Source organism: Mytilus trossulus, chromosome 11 (assembly GCF_036588685.1).
Source record: "Mytilus trossulus isolate FHL-02 chromosome 11, PNRI_Mtr1.1.1.hap1, whole genome shotgun sequence".
NCBI classification, from domain to species: Eukaryota; Metazoa; Mollusca; class Bivalvia; order Mytilida; family Mytilidae; genus Mytilus; species Mytilus trossulus.
In genome coordinates, this window is record NC_086383.1 from 27,018,337 (window position 1) to 27,034,953 (window position 16,617).

The 16,617-nt window shown below is 31.6% G+C and overlaps 1 protein-coding gene across 1 annotated transcript; it reads left to right on the plus strand.

Moving 5' to 3' along the window:
• Positions 1 to 1,537: 1,537 nt before the first annotated feature.
• On the plus strand, positions 1,538 to 15,472 carry LOC134689904 (uncharacterized). Its single transcript, XM_063549870.1, has 4 exons — positions 1,538 to 1,649; positions 4,740 to 4,925; positions 11,436 to 11,551; positions 15,395 to 15,472. The coding sequence occupies exons 1-4, from the start codon at positions 1,592 to 1,594 to the stop codon at positions 15,470 to 15,472; spliced, it is 438 nt and encodes a 145-aa protein (XP_063405940.1). The 5' UTR covers positions 1,538 to 1,591.
• The last annotated feature ends 1,145 nt before the right edge of the window (positions 15,473 to 16,617 follow it).

The following is a 16,617-nucleotide window of genomic DNA, read 5'->3' on the forward strand; positions in this document are numbered from 1 at the left end:
CTATAGCGGCAAAATTAAAGTCGGTGACCCCCATTTTTTCCCTCATATTTTGTTCCTCAAATCATGAAATACCTTCACAAAAAATTATAAGGAAAAGTCACTGGTGGAAATGAATAGGCTGTTTGGTCTTTAAAGCTTCAATATTGCAATTGGTGGTCCAAAAATATAAGACTCTAAATCTCGGAAGTTCTGTTTCAAATGTTTAAGTTAATAAAAAGTAAAATCACAAAAACACTGAACTTAGCGGAAAATCAATTCGGAAAATCCATAATCACATGGCAAAATCAAATAACAAAACGCATAACAAGTGGATAACGAGTGGACAAGAACTGTCATATTACTGACTTGGTACAGGCATTTTCAAATGTAGAAAATAATGGATTAAACCTGGTTCTATAGCACCAACCCTCTCACTTTAATGACAGTCTCATCAAATTCCGTTATATTTACATTGATGCTTCAAATAAACAACCACAATAAATAAAATAGTCAAAATATGGGTACATCAGTCATCATCGTATAACAATTGTAAAAGGAACAATTAAACAGAACACAAAAATATCAACAAACAAATTGATTGATTTGAGTGTCTGACGTCAGAATTTTTTTATACGTCACATACATTTGTCGTTCAATGTGCATACAAACAGTTTTTAAACTTACATAGATATGAGTTATATGAGATAAGAATATAAATATCGGTAAACTAAACAAACCTGTCAGAGTTAATTGGTAAATTATGTGTGTGAGAAAATATGAAAACATCCCATGTTTCAGTAAATTCAAATGAAAAAAAATGATAGGGTACATTCTCAATTTAGCATTGAAAAGGAGAAGTGTATGCTATCAACCCTTTCATTTGAAAATTAAAATACAAAGTATAGCTTATCTTCTGCAATGATATGCTTTGAAAATTTAGTTCCCATCAAACATCCTTACATAATAATGTTTGGGGAGTTTCAATCAAAAAAGGTGAATGCTTTACAAATTTCTCACCTAAATAAAAGAAAAAAAGCAAAATAATTGAAACGAAGAATGATAAATGATAGCATTACAAAGTTGTAGCAGCTTTCTAAACCCTGCGTAAACCATGTAAACTCTGTTAAGAAATCAAATCGGTGAGATAATATTAGATTTGATCATATAACTCATATTACATTCTACGTAGACTGGCTTTTAATTTGTGTGTTATTTTTAACATCTTTTTGGTTATGGCCATATACATTTTGAGCTGCAACTGTAAAAAAGCTTGTCAGGAACAGTCAAATTATTAAATAATTTTGAACCAATCATTTACCGACTAACACAGCTTATTCAATACTAAAACATTTAAAAGTGTTATCACATTAATCGTTGTTTTTTTTTAATGTAAATAATTAGATAGTGGATGCAGGTTTATGTAAGTAAGAAATCCACTAGACAGATTAATGTTCAATTGTACGGCAATCATATGATAAATAAACGATTAGTTAAAATATTGTTTCCTGTTTTCTATTTATATATCGTGTTTATGTAGAAACGTTATCGTTCGGTCAAACACAAACTTCCTTGTTTGATACCAAGTCGAAAGGGTTTGTGAAGTCATAAATCAATGGCAGACATAAACAAGATTTGGATGTACTTATGTGTATTTGTTGTTGTTTTAAAAAGTGAGTAAAACATAAGTATGTTATTTGAAATTTATTTTTAATTTTGAGGTTTATATCAAGGGGTACAATCAAAATCACGTGATGGATATACACACACCGGAAGTTACAGTCGAACTCGCCGCTTGAAAGGTTAGTAGTTGCATTTTCTTGTTTATATCAATTAAATTTTGATTAATAAGTTGGCACACCGAATGTCGGATAGTATGTAGTTTTAAAATACACAATTGTTTTTGCTAGAAAGCGTGCAGTTATTGCAAACACTTCGACACAGTTATCTGGTGAAATTTTGGAACTGTGTCGAAGTGTTAGCATTAACTGCACGCTTTCCAGCAAGGATAACTGTGTATTTCAAAACTAGATAGTATCCGACATTCGGTGCACTACCTTATTTATTAAATTTTATTGATATAAACAAGTAAATACGACTACTTACCTTTCAAGCGGTCTGCTCGACTGTTACTTCCGGTGTGTGTATATCCATCACGTGATTTTGATTGTACCCCTTGTATATACCAAGTGATAATTGACACAATATACATGATATAAATAAATTATGTCTATAAGCTATATTACATGTTTTTTGAGAGATATTGTATATTGTGGATTCTGTATTATTCATTGGAAATCAATCATGGATTACGTTGGTACAGGTAAACCACGGACTTTAATGTTGAACATTTTACTGCTTACAAGGAAGCTATTAAACCAAGAGTTCCAAATCGTGAAGTTGAAATCATTCCTTCGTACATTTTACGGACGCCATCACGCGTTGGTTGACCGTTATGGAATAACCGTTTCACAAATGATATCGGATATGTTCCTTACGTCGTAACTACAATCCCCTTCCCTTTCATGAATTTGACCCACCGAATTAGACTATTTACCGGATTTGTAATCACATAAGCAACACGACGGGTGCCGCATGTGGAGCAGGATCTGCTTACACTTCCGGAGCACCTGAAATCACCCCTAGTTTTTGGTGGGGTTCGTGTTTTTTATTCTTTAGTTTTCCATGTTGTGTCATGTGTAATATTGTTTTTCTGTTTGTCTTTTTCAATTTTAGCCATGGCGTTGTCAGTTAGTTTGAGATTTATGAGTTTGACTGTCCCTTTGGTATCTTTCGTTCCTCTTTAAAGCAAATTGCTTATTTTCCGTAACATTGAAAAGGAGACTTTGGCAAATAGACTCAACTAAATATCCACGAAAAGCAAGATTTCCCTATTACCGAAAATTATAGGAATCTTAGTAAACAACTAAAATAGACTACATTTAGGATAAATGTACTCTTTCTGAAAACATATATTAACACATTCTATTCCCCTAAATTGTTGCCTTTCTAAATCTGACGACTCGGTTGTCATTAACAATAATTGATTTCAAACGTCTTTGCGTCATGATTAACTACAAACCATCAAGCCAAGTTTTTGTTATAATTCAAAGTTGAAGAGCATCGAGGTCCAAAAATTCCTTCTATATTCCAAAAATACAAAAAAGGAATATACATTCTTGAACAAAATCTGCTTAAAATATATTATCAAATATTAGAAATGGGTACGGACTTGGTAGTTAGCTGAACGGATAATGAATTATTTTGCTGATATAGACAAGACATGCAAGAGGCATTCTTACTATTTTGTATCCAGTTAAATTGCATTTTGAGACATTTTAACAGTACATAAAGATATGTCTCGGCTCATAAAGAGCATACATTTTCTTACAAAATACGGATGGTTGTTATGTACAAGACTTCATAGTTTATTAATTTGAATTTGAAATTTAATCGATAGTTATAACAGAACATTCAGTATAATAAATTAAATAACACATATCTGAGAGGGAGACAGAGAAGATTCTTACTTTTCGCCGCGGTTGACAATGTTTTCTCGGGGTTACAATCTGCTCTATCGCCCTCTTAGCTATGTGTTATTTATATAGTGAATATTTTTTGTTGTAATGTTACAAATGTTAAACTATTTTTTGGGGTTAGGGTGAAAATTGACGCCTAGTGAATTGTTAAAACCGTCTGCATTTGTTTAAACCTGTCTTAGGTCATACAACTGATGTGCATTAGCTGTCGTTTGTTGATGTGGTTCATAAGTGTTTCTCGTTTGTTATTTTCTATATAGATATATCGCGATTATATCGTTGGGTTTCAAAACTAGTCTTTATTAAGGAACTTTATACACGTAGCTTGGTGTTCGTTGTGACCCAATGCTCCGTCCTGAAGACCGTGCATTGACCTTTGATAGTTAACTTATACAAACTGTGACTTGGATGGAGAGTTGTCTTTTTTGGCCCTCATTTGACACCAACTTATAAGAATATGGCTCTACAATTTGTCGATCCCTGCATATTGGCATTGCACAGGTTCCATGCTTTTCTGATTGTTGTTCCTGGTGTCTTTACACTAATATAATTGAATGTTTGATATGTAGTGATTGTTAATTTAGTCTTATATGCATATGTTTAATTTGTTGTTACTGGTTTTGATATAGCTCTTATTGATTGCGAGTTCTCTTATACTGCGAGTACTTACTGTTTTATTGTTGTTGGAATGTACAAGGACCCGGATTCGTCCAATCAGTGTTTTGTATCAGATGTATTTCTATTTGCATCAATTAAATGATCAAAATTTGTTTCAACTGATTTTTACAGTTCGTTCTTATGTTGTATTGTCTGATCTGAACTATGTTCAGGAGGATTGTGTCCACTGACATGTTTAACCATGTCAGATTCTGCTTTGCTTTCCCATGTCAGTAGTTTCTAATTGAGTTGTTATTTTTGTTTCTGTTCGTCATTGTTCTGTTGCACTACTGTCCAGGATTTGGATGAGGATTGAGCCACCGTCATATTTTGTTCATGTCTAGCCTACGTCTGGAGTTTGTAATTCTGTTTTATTTCATACGTTGCTGTGTTCCATATATTGGTTTCGTTCATTATCTTGTATATACATTTGACCGGTAGTTTTTCGCGTTTGAATTCTTTCACATTTAATATTTTTAATATATATTTTTTAAGTATATGCAATTTACTTACTACTTAATATGTCACTACGACAAACATAATGATGTTTAAACACATGTATTTTAGCCTATTCTTCAACCGTTGTTCAAGATGGATTAGTAACTTGGTCCGTAGCCTCAGGTAGATGTGGTAGTAGTGGCTTAGAATTCAGGGAAAGCATATTCCTTAAGGAATCGGGTGTGTTAACCAATAAGACATTCTGGTTAGGCAAGGCTATTTACAGAAAAACGTCACACTGGATGGAAATTTTGGGTAAGTCACACATATATATATATATTTACATGATATAATTGGAAATCGTTCATTCACAAAACAATCTAAAGCAAGCAAGCAAAAATGGGAATTGATAAATTGCAAAGATTGCCATATGTGAAGGAGGAGCTTCATACCCTTACGGAACCAACAATTTACCCAAATCTTTTTGAGTTTCGGTTGCGCATTCTTTCTGATATTATTATGATGTTGTAATTGTAAATTTTGTTTTTAACCTTGACGTAGTTAAGTTCGAATATTTAGAATTTTGCACTTTTGGCGTCGGGATATTTTAGCGGTTATCTCTCGAAAGGCATGTGTTTTATTTTGATGTGTGTAATGTTGCTACTTCGTTCAATTGATGTTTTAAATTTTGAAACATTAGTAGTGAGCGAGCTCATTTATATCTTTATTAACCCATGTATTGACAAAATATCAATGATCAAAACTAGTAAAATGACAAAGATATCTAATGAAAAAAATCGATTATGGTTGCAATAGCAAATGATTCTTGGGTTCAAAGTTGAAAACATTATGAAAATCAAATCTGAAACATTAAAATCACTTTTTTATTTTTTCTAAAATTTTAATTAATTTTTCTTTTGCCGAAAATGTGAATCTATTGACAACAAAGGATTACATTTTTTTTATATTCTAATTTCAAATAACGGCGTCTAAATAGCAATAAACTTCATATTAAAGACATGTGTGGATCAAAAATCATATTGTGTTTTGTTTACAATTTCACAAAAACTGACATTTAAGTGAAAAACATCAAGTGTTGTTGTCGAGTTTAAAAGATATATGAAGATGTGGTATGAGTACCAATGACACAACTTTCCTTCCTAATTATAATTTATAAAAGTAAACCATTAACGGCCTTCAACATCAATCCTTGGCTTACACCGAACAGCGTACAATAAAGGACCCACACATTACTAATGTTAACCCATTATCTATGATGATTTTTTTTTGATTTTTAAAGATATTTGATAGGTAGCTAATAGTTACAGAACGTTCGAATAACCATGAATATGCATATATGTTGTGTTCATAAAAAATATAAACCAGGTTGTATTGCCATTGATAGATTTCCATCCTACCATTTTCATCTTCACCTGATCAGATCTGATAAAATTTGATAAACAAAAACATAGAAGATATGTTAAACAAGAAGGAAATCACATAACTACCTCAACTTGATTGCCAGTTTTTCTATCAAAGAAACCATATCTAAGGTTCATTTGAAAAATATTGGTATGAAGAGATTAACAATAACTGAGATTGAACTTCAGAGTATACGTATCTTTACCAAGAATGAAAGCGGATATAGAGTGTGCATTATATTAAAGGTTCTCATGGTGTAATTTATTTTTATAATAAGTTTATATGTGTCAAATGTTCCTATTAACATCTGTATTTATAACAGAATAATTATATTTACATATTAAAACAATTTGGAAAATTCCTTATCCGAAAATTCATAACAAAATCCACGAAACATTACACACTGTCAGTTACTTCAGAGATTTAAAAATGTTTCAATGTTCCGATATTAAACGACAAAAATTTGTTTTTATTATCAAGGATTTCATGCTCTGATCTATTTAATTGTGAATTTATTTGATAACAGATGTTTTCCAAGGTTAAAGTGTGTTATTGGTTTTTGAAGAGATGATGTATTTTGTCTTACTTTTTTCTATTGTTGATCACCTTAATTTCTTTCTAAATTAAAATTTCACATATTATATGTAGAGAATAATACATGGCCAAATCCGTATCATATGTCGTATCATCCCGAGACATCAATATCAGCCCAAGGGCCTTTAGGCCCGAGGGATGATATTGGTCGAGGGTGATACGGCATGTGATACGGATTTTGCCATGTATTATACGCTTTATCATATATTTCAACAGAAGAGTATTATATTATATGAACTGTTTTCTGATCCATTATAGATTAGCACTGGATTACCTTCAGTTCTGGTTTGTCTTGTTTCAAAGACTTAAAATGACTGCTTATAATACAAAGCACCTGGGTTACCTTACCATTTGCCTGCTGCTGTTTTAAAAATATTTTGTTTATTATTGTATTTATTTGAGTGTTTTGTATTTTTTATAGTTGCAAATATGCAAACTTGATGTTTGTGACGTCACATACAATCTGAAAACTTGACGTTATTGACGTCACATACAATATGAAAACTTGACGTTTTGACGTTACATACCAAACAATGATGTCATTAAAAAAAATGACCTATTTTGAGGAATTTTTTTCTTATAATAATAAGCAAAAAAAACAACAAAAACTTACAGCTTTATGTTAAAAAAAATAAGGTGCTATACGGGTTTACCATGCGATACGGGTTTTACCATGCGATACGGGGTATGCGATACGGGTTTAGCTATGCGATACGGGTTTAGCTATGCGATACGGGGTATGCGATACAGGGTAGGTGATACAGACTGGAAAAACAACCTTTATAAGATATACAAAATAGCTGTATTTTGTAGTTAATATATGATAAACTTTTTTATTATGCACTTAGTAGTAAATACGGGTTAATTGTATATGCAATATGGTCAACGGCATTTGCGGTTTGTCTGGTATCCGTATGATATCGATATGAGTCACGGTTGCAAAGGCCCTAAACCTAATATATATGACGTCACGTCATCGATGACCGTTATTGGTGTTAGTCATTGCTGCAAAGGCTCTATCAAACGCATATTCTGTATGACATCATGTCACATAAAAACATCTACGTGAAATATACAATAAAACGTATAAGAAATGGCTTTTCAGTATCACACACCATACATGTATCAACCCTCAACCAATATAATTCCTTCAGTTCTTGGTGTATCGTGATGATACAAATATGATATTGAAAAAGCCATATGATAGTCTCTATTCAATTCATAATCTGAAATTATAATTTATTCACCTATATATGTAGGACTCGGGGGTATAATAGGTACGCTGACAAAGTGCAGTTAACGCCAAAAACATGTGTATTTTTCTCATTGCTTGAATGCCTTTTTTGTAATTATATCTTTTAAGAAGACTGATTATGTTGAACACTTGAAAAACTCAAAAGATGTAAATTATGAATTATATTGACTCACTCATAGTATATATTCATTGAAAAAACACGTTTATTTTAAAACTATTTGTTGTTTTGAATCCGGTTGTACTTTTCTTGTCTAATTCATAATTGCAGGATATGTAAACCCTTTATTGAACGGAAAGTGGTTGATTTTTATATGATGACTACATTATATTTCGATAATTCAAATTGAAGTCTGAATGTAAGTTACTGTTAGTAGTGGTTTATAAATGTTGATCATTGTTATTTTGATTATTTCTTTGTTACCTATTCAAACATTCGACTCGGACATCTCCCCAAAGTTTATCTGTGCGCAGTAATTTGTGCTTGTTTGTTTTACATTGTTTAGACGTATATGTGAAGGTTGAGATATATAAAAATCATGTATAACCTTGCAGTACGTTTGCGCCTTGAACTTCTTCAGAAACCTATATATTTGTTAGTCTTTTGTGTTTCTGATAGTGGTTCACTTAAATGTTTCGAAATTTTTTGTGTCGTCTATTTCGCTAATTTACTAGTAAACATTATTGTAAAGAATCCAGATAAAGCCCGCGACCGGATATAAGATGTCCGCGCTGCGTTTAAGACCATGTTTACAAGTAGTGTTGATGGTAGGTTGGTGGCTTTAAGAAACATTTTGCACTTCCATTCTCTATTCCAGTTGTACTATTGATAACTATGATAATTGTTTGGCAAAATCTGCATTAGGTTGTTTTATAAAGACATCACTGTTCAATAATTCAATTCAATCACAACTTAACGATATACCTCTTTGAAAAAGTTTGAAAGGCACCAATAACTTTGGAAGACGAGAACTTAAACAAACCGACTCCAACTTATATGGTACGGCCGATGGCAATACATCAGTATTGCTAATTTAAAATAGTGTTGTTTAGTTCTATGTCGACAATCGTCTGCTTTGAATATAAAAAGGTTATACATAAAAGAAACAAAGTATTACAGTTAAAAGTGTGTAGAACTGCATCGTTCATGCTAATATGTTTCGTGGATAATGTTTTCGACAACATCTGATCAAGCAGTTGTCAAAACAAAAAAAACTGTTGAAAAAGAGATTCTAAAAAGAAAATTTTTATCAATTAAATTGTTTTCTTTTTCAAAAAGAGAAGAAATGATCAATCAATTTAGACAACATTAAATCAAGGTTCTAATCTTCTACATTATCTTTGAGAACCAAAAAAAGAAAGGAAATTAATGTAAAATCACACGAACTACAAACAAATGAGACTGCTTGCGTTAGTATTGTTAGCATACATTATCTGTCATACAAACACCACTCAATAAAGAATCACAATTTGAAATAAGACACACTCATCCATTATATTCTGGTATAATATGATTTAAACCTACGAAACCTGTCGCTAGTTTGTATAGTGATTGTGTAGTGTCGGTTTAAATTTTACTACACATCACTGCTTATTAAGTCCGTTTGAATTCATACAATCATGTAAAAAGCCAAACGATGGTAAAAGTGATATTTTACCGCTAAGAAATTTAAAAGTTGACAATTACTATCAATATGGTATCATAACTTTTGTCAAAGAAAGTGCCTCTAACGCGTTAAACTAATATAGTGTTGTTTTCATTTTTTGTCATATACCTTTGTTTGGAGTAAATCAAGATCACAGACTTACGATATGATCTTATCCTCTATATCTTAACAAAACACAATGGTATTATATGTTGTCTGAAGAATACACGAAAAGGAAGTCCTGACTAAAATGTTCGTTACTGAGGGACAGCATATCGTCAATTCAAAAATCAAACAAAAGAGCTTTGAAATATTTTGTTGACGTCTTTAACATGTGTAAGACGGTGTGGTATTCATGCTGTTTCATATGAGTACAATCAGAATGGATGCACATTAATTACCCATTAAAGTACAGATTATCTTTTGAAATAGAAATCCATCGAATTACATGCAAGCACATTCGTTTGTTGATAAAAAAAAGGCGAAGCCTTTGTGGATACTTGTATTACTTATGGTGTGTAGTATTTATTATCGGTAATTAACAATTATTTTTAATTAAATACTGTGTTTCAATTTCATCACGAAGAAAACTATAGTATTATACTCTTCACACTGATAATCACTCTCGAGGATAAATATTATCGACAGTCTAGAATTTCTGTTGGTTTGTAATATGGTTTAATTCCCTTTCCAGGTGAAACTATTGAGGCACTATGCGGGATAATAAATAAAAATAGCTTCATTCAGAGTAGGCAGGACAATTAAGCTATATAGTTCCATATATTTTTTGACTGACATAATATAATTCCCTTTATATGAACTGCATTATATAGTTAGATGAAAGAAGCCTGTAATGTTTATATTATTTGCTAGGAAAATCAGAGAAAATAATAATAACTACTTGAATTGTCAAAGAACAATTATTAAGAAGTATTTTTTTTTTATTATTATTTTCTTGTTTGTAATTAACATGTACTGAAGGGCCCTTTAATTATTAAGAGAATGATTTTTTTATTATTTGATTTGTAGTTCAAATATTGTTAAAATATTTATTATAAAAAGGAAAATTTGAATAATAAATTGATATTTCTATGTCCGCCATTTTGGATATGACCGGAAGTAAGGGTTTTGAAGACATGTGTCTTATACATTGCATCCATTAGAAGCACCAAAGAAAGGTTCCTGCACAATGTAATCTTAGAAGCAATACGTAAAAACACATTTCAATTACCCTCCCTTAAAAATTAGCTTATTTAAGTACAATGTCCGCCATGTTGGATTTTAACCGGAAGTAGGGATTCTGAAGATATGTAATCTATTTAATTTATCCAAAAGTAGAAAAAAACAAAGGTGTGTTTCAAATATTAAGATAGAAGTATGATAATAACACATTTTACACACTAGCCTTCGATATTGGGCTGATTTGATTGGATTTTACAGGAAGTGAGACATTTTTTTTCAAATGTCTCCCTATCTGAAATATAACACTAATAGTTGAGGCAGGTCTATGCCAAATTTCATGCTTGTAGCAGGATGTGCACAATTTTTCACAAAGTCGCCGTACTATTTGAATATGCGCGGTTTTTCACAAAGTAAAACTTTGCTTTTTGCCTTAAAAAAGAAATTCGATCTATTATTACTTTTTTAGTATTAAAAATAGCACCAAGTAGTGCTATTTCCGACTCTAAATTTTGTGTTGCATATGTCATGCTTTCGTCGAAAGTCATTAATAACAAGAGGATTATATACACTTCTATTATTATACTTATACGGCGACTCGAATGAAGAGGTATCGTGAAATATTTTGCCTGTTCCATCCATATAATTTAAGCAATACAATAACCTTTACACTACTGGATACCGAAAGGCGGTCAGTTATTTTGTTTAAATATTTGCTTTTTACACAAAAAGGTTGTTATGACTCATCTGTAACACCATCTAAAACACCCAAATTATCTGGGATTTCATCAATAGCGGAATGTCAAATTCAGTGTTCGTCTAGATCATATTCACATTTCGGATACAAAGTAAGTATGAAGAATTTTTTACATATATTTCTATGAAACTGGACAAATTAGCAACATGTAATTAATATTGTCGGTTCGATATTTATACTATAGACTGAGAAATACCACTACCAACCGTTTTTAAAAGTATCACCAACTAAACTTATACCGAACGTATTTGGGAAAAGTCAGTAATGTATAAACCGTTGTCAGAAAGAGTGAAGTTATCAAGCCTATCACCCTGCTGTTAAAAGATTTGAGAAAAAATACCCTTATTAAATTATAATAGCTCTATAATAGACATAACAAGGAAAAGTCGGTTTAAAATGCTGTTTACCATTAGTTTCCTTTGACGATCATTCTATAAATAGGCAAGATGGTCAAACCGTCCCTAAAAATATTTGATGCTGTTCTAAAGTCTGTGGGATTTAAAACTTCTGAAATGAAACTTGTGTTTTGGTGAATGTGTTCCTTTTATAAAATTAAGTTATCGTCTTTTTCTGTCATCCATTATCATTGAAATTGATTAACACACCTTTATTTAAAAGTTGACAATATGTATTGTAAATACAAACTGTATGGAATTGCTTTGCATACTTCTAAAGACGAATAGTTTCATGTATTCATTTGTGATATTTCTCCATGTGTTAATTGCTAGTATATGGTGCATATCGCTTCAACATTGACGGGGGTCTTACTGTTTTGACAGATTCCCGTATCCCGCTAACACTATGTACTTAAGCAATTCTCTTTTTTTTTGTAATTTCCTGGGACCCGCTAATCTCCATTTTCAGTTTTCACGGCACAATAATTTTACTTTCACGTGTCACGCTTAAAACCCATTGAGATCCATATTAAACATTTATGAAATACAATGTACAAATGCTATCTAATTTTAGAATACAACACACATGTGTTACTGTACTAGAGATATACCGCAAGTTAAAATAGATATGAGAAAATGTAGGAGCAATGACTCTCCGAGTGCGTGCTTCTTTTATCAAGGTATGTTGTGTAAAAAACATTGATTTGGTCAGTCGTTGTATGGTAAACTATTGTTTTTGTTTTTAATTTATCATTTAATCTGTGATTGTGCAAATCTTTTTTTCAATTATGATTTTTTGATTTCTCTTACTTCGTTTTTCTTAGTATATATTCTCAGTTAAGTTACTCACTGATCTAAAAAAAAAAACGTTGTCAAAATTTAAAAAAAAACGCAAACAAAAAAACGGTATGATATAAGCATCATAAGTAGGTAAGGTAAAAAAGAAAAGTAACTTCAAATTTTGAAAAACCTATCGATCTTGAAAATTCTAAAATTATTATAATCTTCGGTTATGAATAAGACCTAATATCATATTCTATTGAAGGACTAATTGATAAGGGTTTGAGTTTAGTTTATTCATCTCAAAAGGACAATAGAGTTTTCCTTTTATAGGATTCTTTCATTAACATAGTAGTTTTCACCAAAACCAAAAATGGTATAAATCTTAATCTATTCCCGTTTGATTTAAACAAATAAGAACAAATTATTGTTCGTTCTCAGCATGGATTATTAAGTATGTTAATACAAGATGCAAATAAACTCATTATAGATACCTGGAAACAAATTTAATGTTTACGACAGACGCGTGTTTAATCTACAAAATACTCAACAGTGCAGCTCGAATCAAAATGTTAGTTTAGTTTAAACATATTTATTTATAGTGGAATGGGAAACAAGTTTTGCAACTTCTATTAATCCTTTTCCACTTTGCGGGTGCGAGTGATGCCTTGTAGCGGCATTAGCCTACTCTTTTTCGAAATCTACAAGGGTGACTTTAACGTGCAAGAGATATGGCTCTCTATTAACACGGGTCAGCCATTTATCGACCCCGTCTGACGGACTATCATCGTTTCCTCAAGACCATACTCGCAAAAGGTGTCAAGGGAGAGCCGAAAATTGAGTTCCTAAAATTTTCATCCCAAACGGGAATCGAACCAGGAACCTTTGTGTTAGAAGTCCGACGGCTCTCTTAAAATGTTATAGAAGGTCAATTAAAGTAAGAAGTTGAAGAGCATTGAGGACCCAACATCCCTAAAAGTTTTGCCAAAAATAGCTAATGTAATCTATTCCTGAGGAAGAAAAACCTTAGTATTTAAAAAATTCTAAGTTTTGTAAACAGTTATTATGTAATTATGAACATACCAATGATTACTCAAGACAACACAGAAGTGCTGACTACTGGAATAGTCATTGTAAAAATTATTCCTCCTTGTCAAAACTAAAAATCATTCTATACGTTTAAGGTTTTGTCTAGAAACAAATGCAGATAATAATCAAAAGAAGATCTCCAGTTTAAAATATGGGACATAGGGCAAGCATTGTAGTTACAAGGTCAAAAGTCATATAAAATATGCACTAATAGATATCTGCATTGGATACCTGGTCAAAATTGTCTAAGAATACTGTTATAATATATTTTGTCAATATGGCACCTTGCTTTAATTATTGGAGTTATGGTAATCACCTTTTGTCTTGTATGTTTATGTTGGTTATTGTTCATAACAAATGATCAATTTTTACCAGCCACAAGTATGAATCATTTTCAAAGATCACGGGTAAAACCTTAAAACGTTCTGCTTGCGATGTGTTGCATTGTACTTCAAATAGAATGCGACCCATTACAGTCTTCATTATATATATAAATAAAAAGCTGTCGACTGAGTGCAGACAACTCTACATTCAACCCTTGTATTAGGAGCAATCAGTAGTAACCCAAAAGTTGAATTGCTACCTAGATGAAGCACTTTATTTTTTAAAGGTCAGATCCTCCGACTTTTGCAACGAGAAAAGACAATATCCTGTAAGTTGCTGTTGTGCGAAAATTGTTGCTGAATTTTATGTTAGTCTAGAACGAGCTGTGATAACAATGTATTAATAAAAGAAATCTAACTTTTATTTCACAATTCCCTCTGGTGTAGAAGATAAAATTATGCATAAATTAGTCTGACAACTTCTTAAATATATCTTGTTAACTGGGTCAAGATTCTTAAATGATTTACATTAGGCGGTAATATGTAGTAACTTTTTCCTCTGTAGCTCAGTGTTTATCGCAAATTTTGATATGAATGAACACTCGTTTCGAAGCTAAGACATATTCACATATGTGATTAAATTTACAGGATATGAAGTAAGATTCATGTTTCTGTTTTTTTCTATTATTTTTTTTTATAGCATAAAATACTTTCGTCATGCTCCTCGTTATAAAACAAATGTTTTCAATTTGTTTTGCTTTGAGTTAATCTGAAATGACATTTAGCATCATTTATTATGAATTCACTGGGATGAATACGGTACTGTTGATTAGTTTTACCGTTAATCAGTGCCATGATTGACTACACATAATTCAATAAAAAAAATATAGATGACATTTTATATACTCAAAATAATACAACTAAACATGAATATCACAGTATATAAATGTTAAGATAAAATTAATTCATGAAGTTTGTAAAGTTTTTTTTCAAACAAAATGTTAAGAAAAGTATTGTATCACATGTATCAGCAGACATAGTTTCTTATTAGATTTAAAGTTGTAAGCACTGTCAACATATTTTGAACTAGAAAATAAATAATTTACATGTACATTTTCGAATTTCGATTGGTTGTGTTTTGATTATCACTGAAGAAATATATTGTCGAAATGCATATAGTGCGTTAGAAATGTAAAGTTGATGTTATCACTACAATAATAGAGCAACACATCAACAAAAAAACACAATGAGTATAAATATTTTGCCAAAAAACTAAAATTTGCTTCGATACACATGTATTACTCAGAATTATCGCTATTAAAGGTGAATATAAATGTTTGATTTTAGTGTACCAAAGACGTGTGTCTTCCAGCGCAGAAGGACATTGTACCACTTTATACTGCAGTAATGGATACAATAACCTGAAAGCCGAGAGTTGCTTTCTTAGTTCTGACTTTAATTTAGTAGGCAGATGTGGTAAATTTATCGTATACATTAAATTTTCGCAAGCAATTTTCTTATTAGATATATATAGGAAGATGTGGTGTGAGTGCCAATGAGACAACTCTCCATCCAAATAACAATTGAAAAAGTAAACCATTATAGGTTAGAGTACGGCCTTCAACACGGAGCCTTGGCTCACACCGAGCAACAAGCTATAAATGGCCCGAAAATTACTAGTGTAAAACCATTCAAACGAGAACCAACGGTCTATAGATATAGGAAGATGTGGTGTGAGTGCCAATGAGACAACTCTCCATCCAAATAACAATTTAAAAAGTAAACCATTATAGGTTAAAGTACGGCCTTCAACACGGAGCCTTGGCTCACACCGAACAACAAGCTATAAAGGGCCCCAAAATTACTAGTGTAAAACCATTCAAACGGGAAAACCAACGATCTAATCTATATAAACAAAACGAGAAACGAGAAACACGTATATATTACATAAACAAACGACAACTACTGTACATCAGATTCCTGACTTAGGACAGGTGCAAACATTTGCAGCGGGATTAAACGTTTTAATGGATCCAAACCTTCTCCCTTTTTCTGAAACAATAGCATAACATCACAACATAGAAAAACATACGATAAAATATCAATTGGCAGACTTAACTCAATCAAAAAACGTATGATTACACAATGAACGAATAAATTTGATCTGCGATATCTAAATACAAATGCATAGTTAATTAAATATTAGAGACAAACATTCATGACCAAAAAGCTAACAAACAAATTCAAACACACTGAGAAATATTTAACCAATCAATGTTATATATATAAACAAAACGAGAAACGAGAAACACGTATATATTACATAAACAAACGACAACTACTGTATAGATATATTTTTTTCAAATATAAGTATGGTTGTTGCTCATGTCATGCTAGGTGGTTCCGAGGTAGTCTAGCAAATGTGTCCATTAATTACAGAAGCACTGTTTGTTAAGACAGTAAAATATCGTAAAGGAGTTTATGTTGTACACTTTGTTAACACTAAGTGTCTATTTCAGCCAATTCAATTAGTTTGTGTGAAATATTTCAACCGATTTAGTCATTTCAGA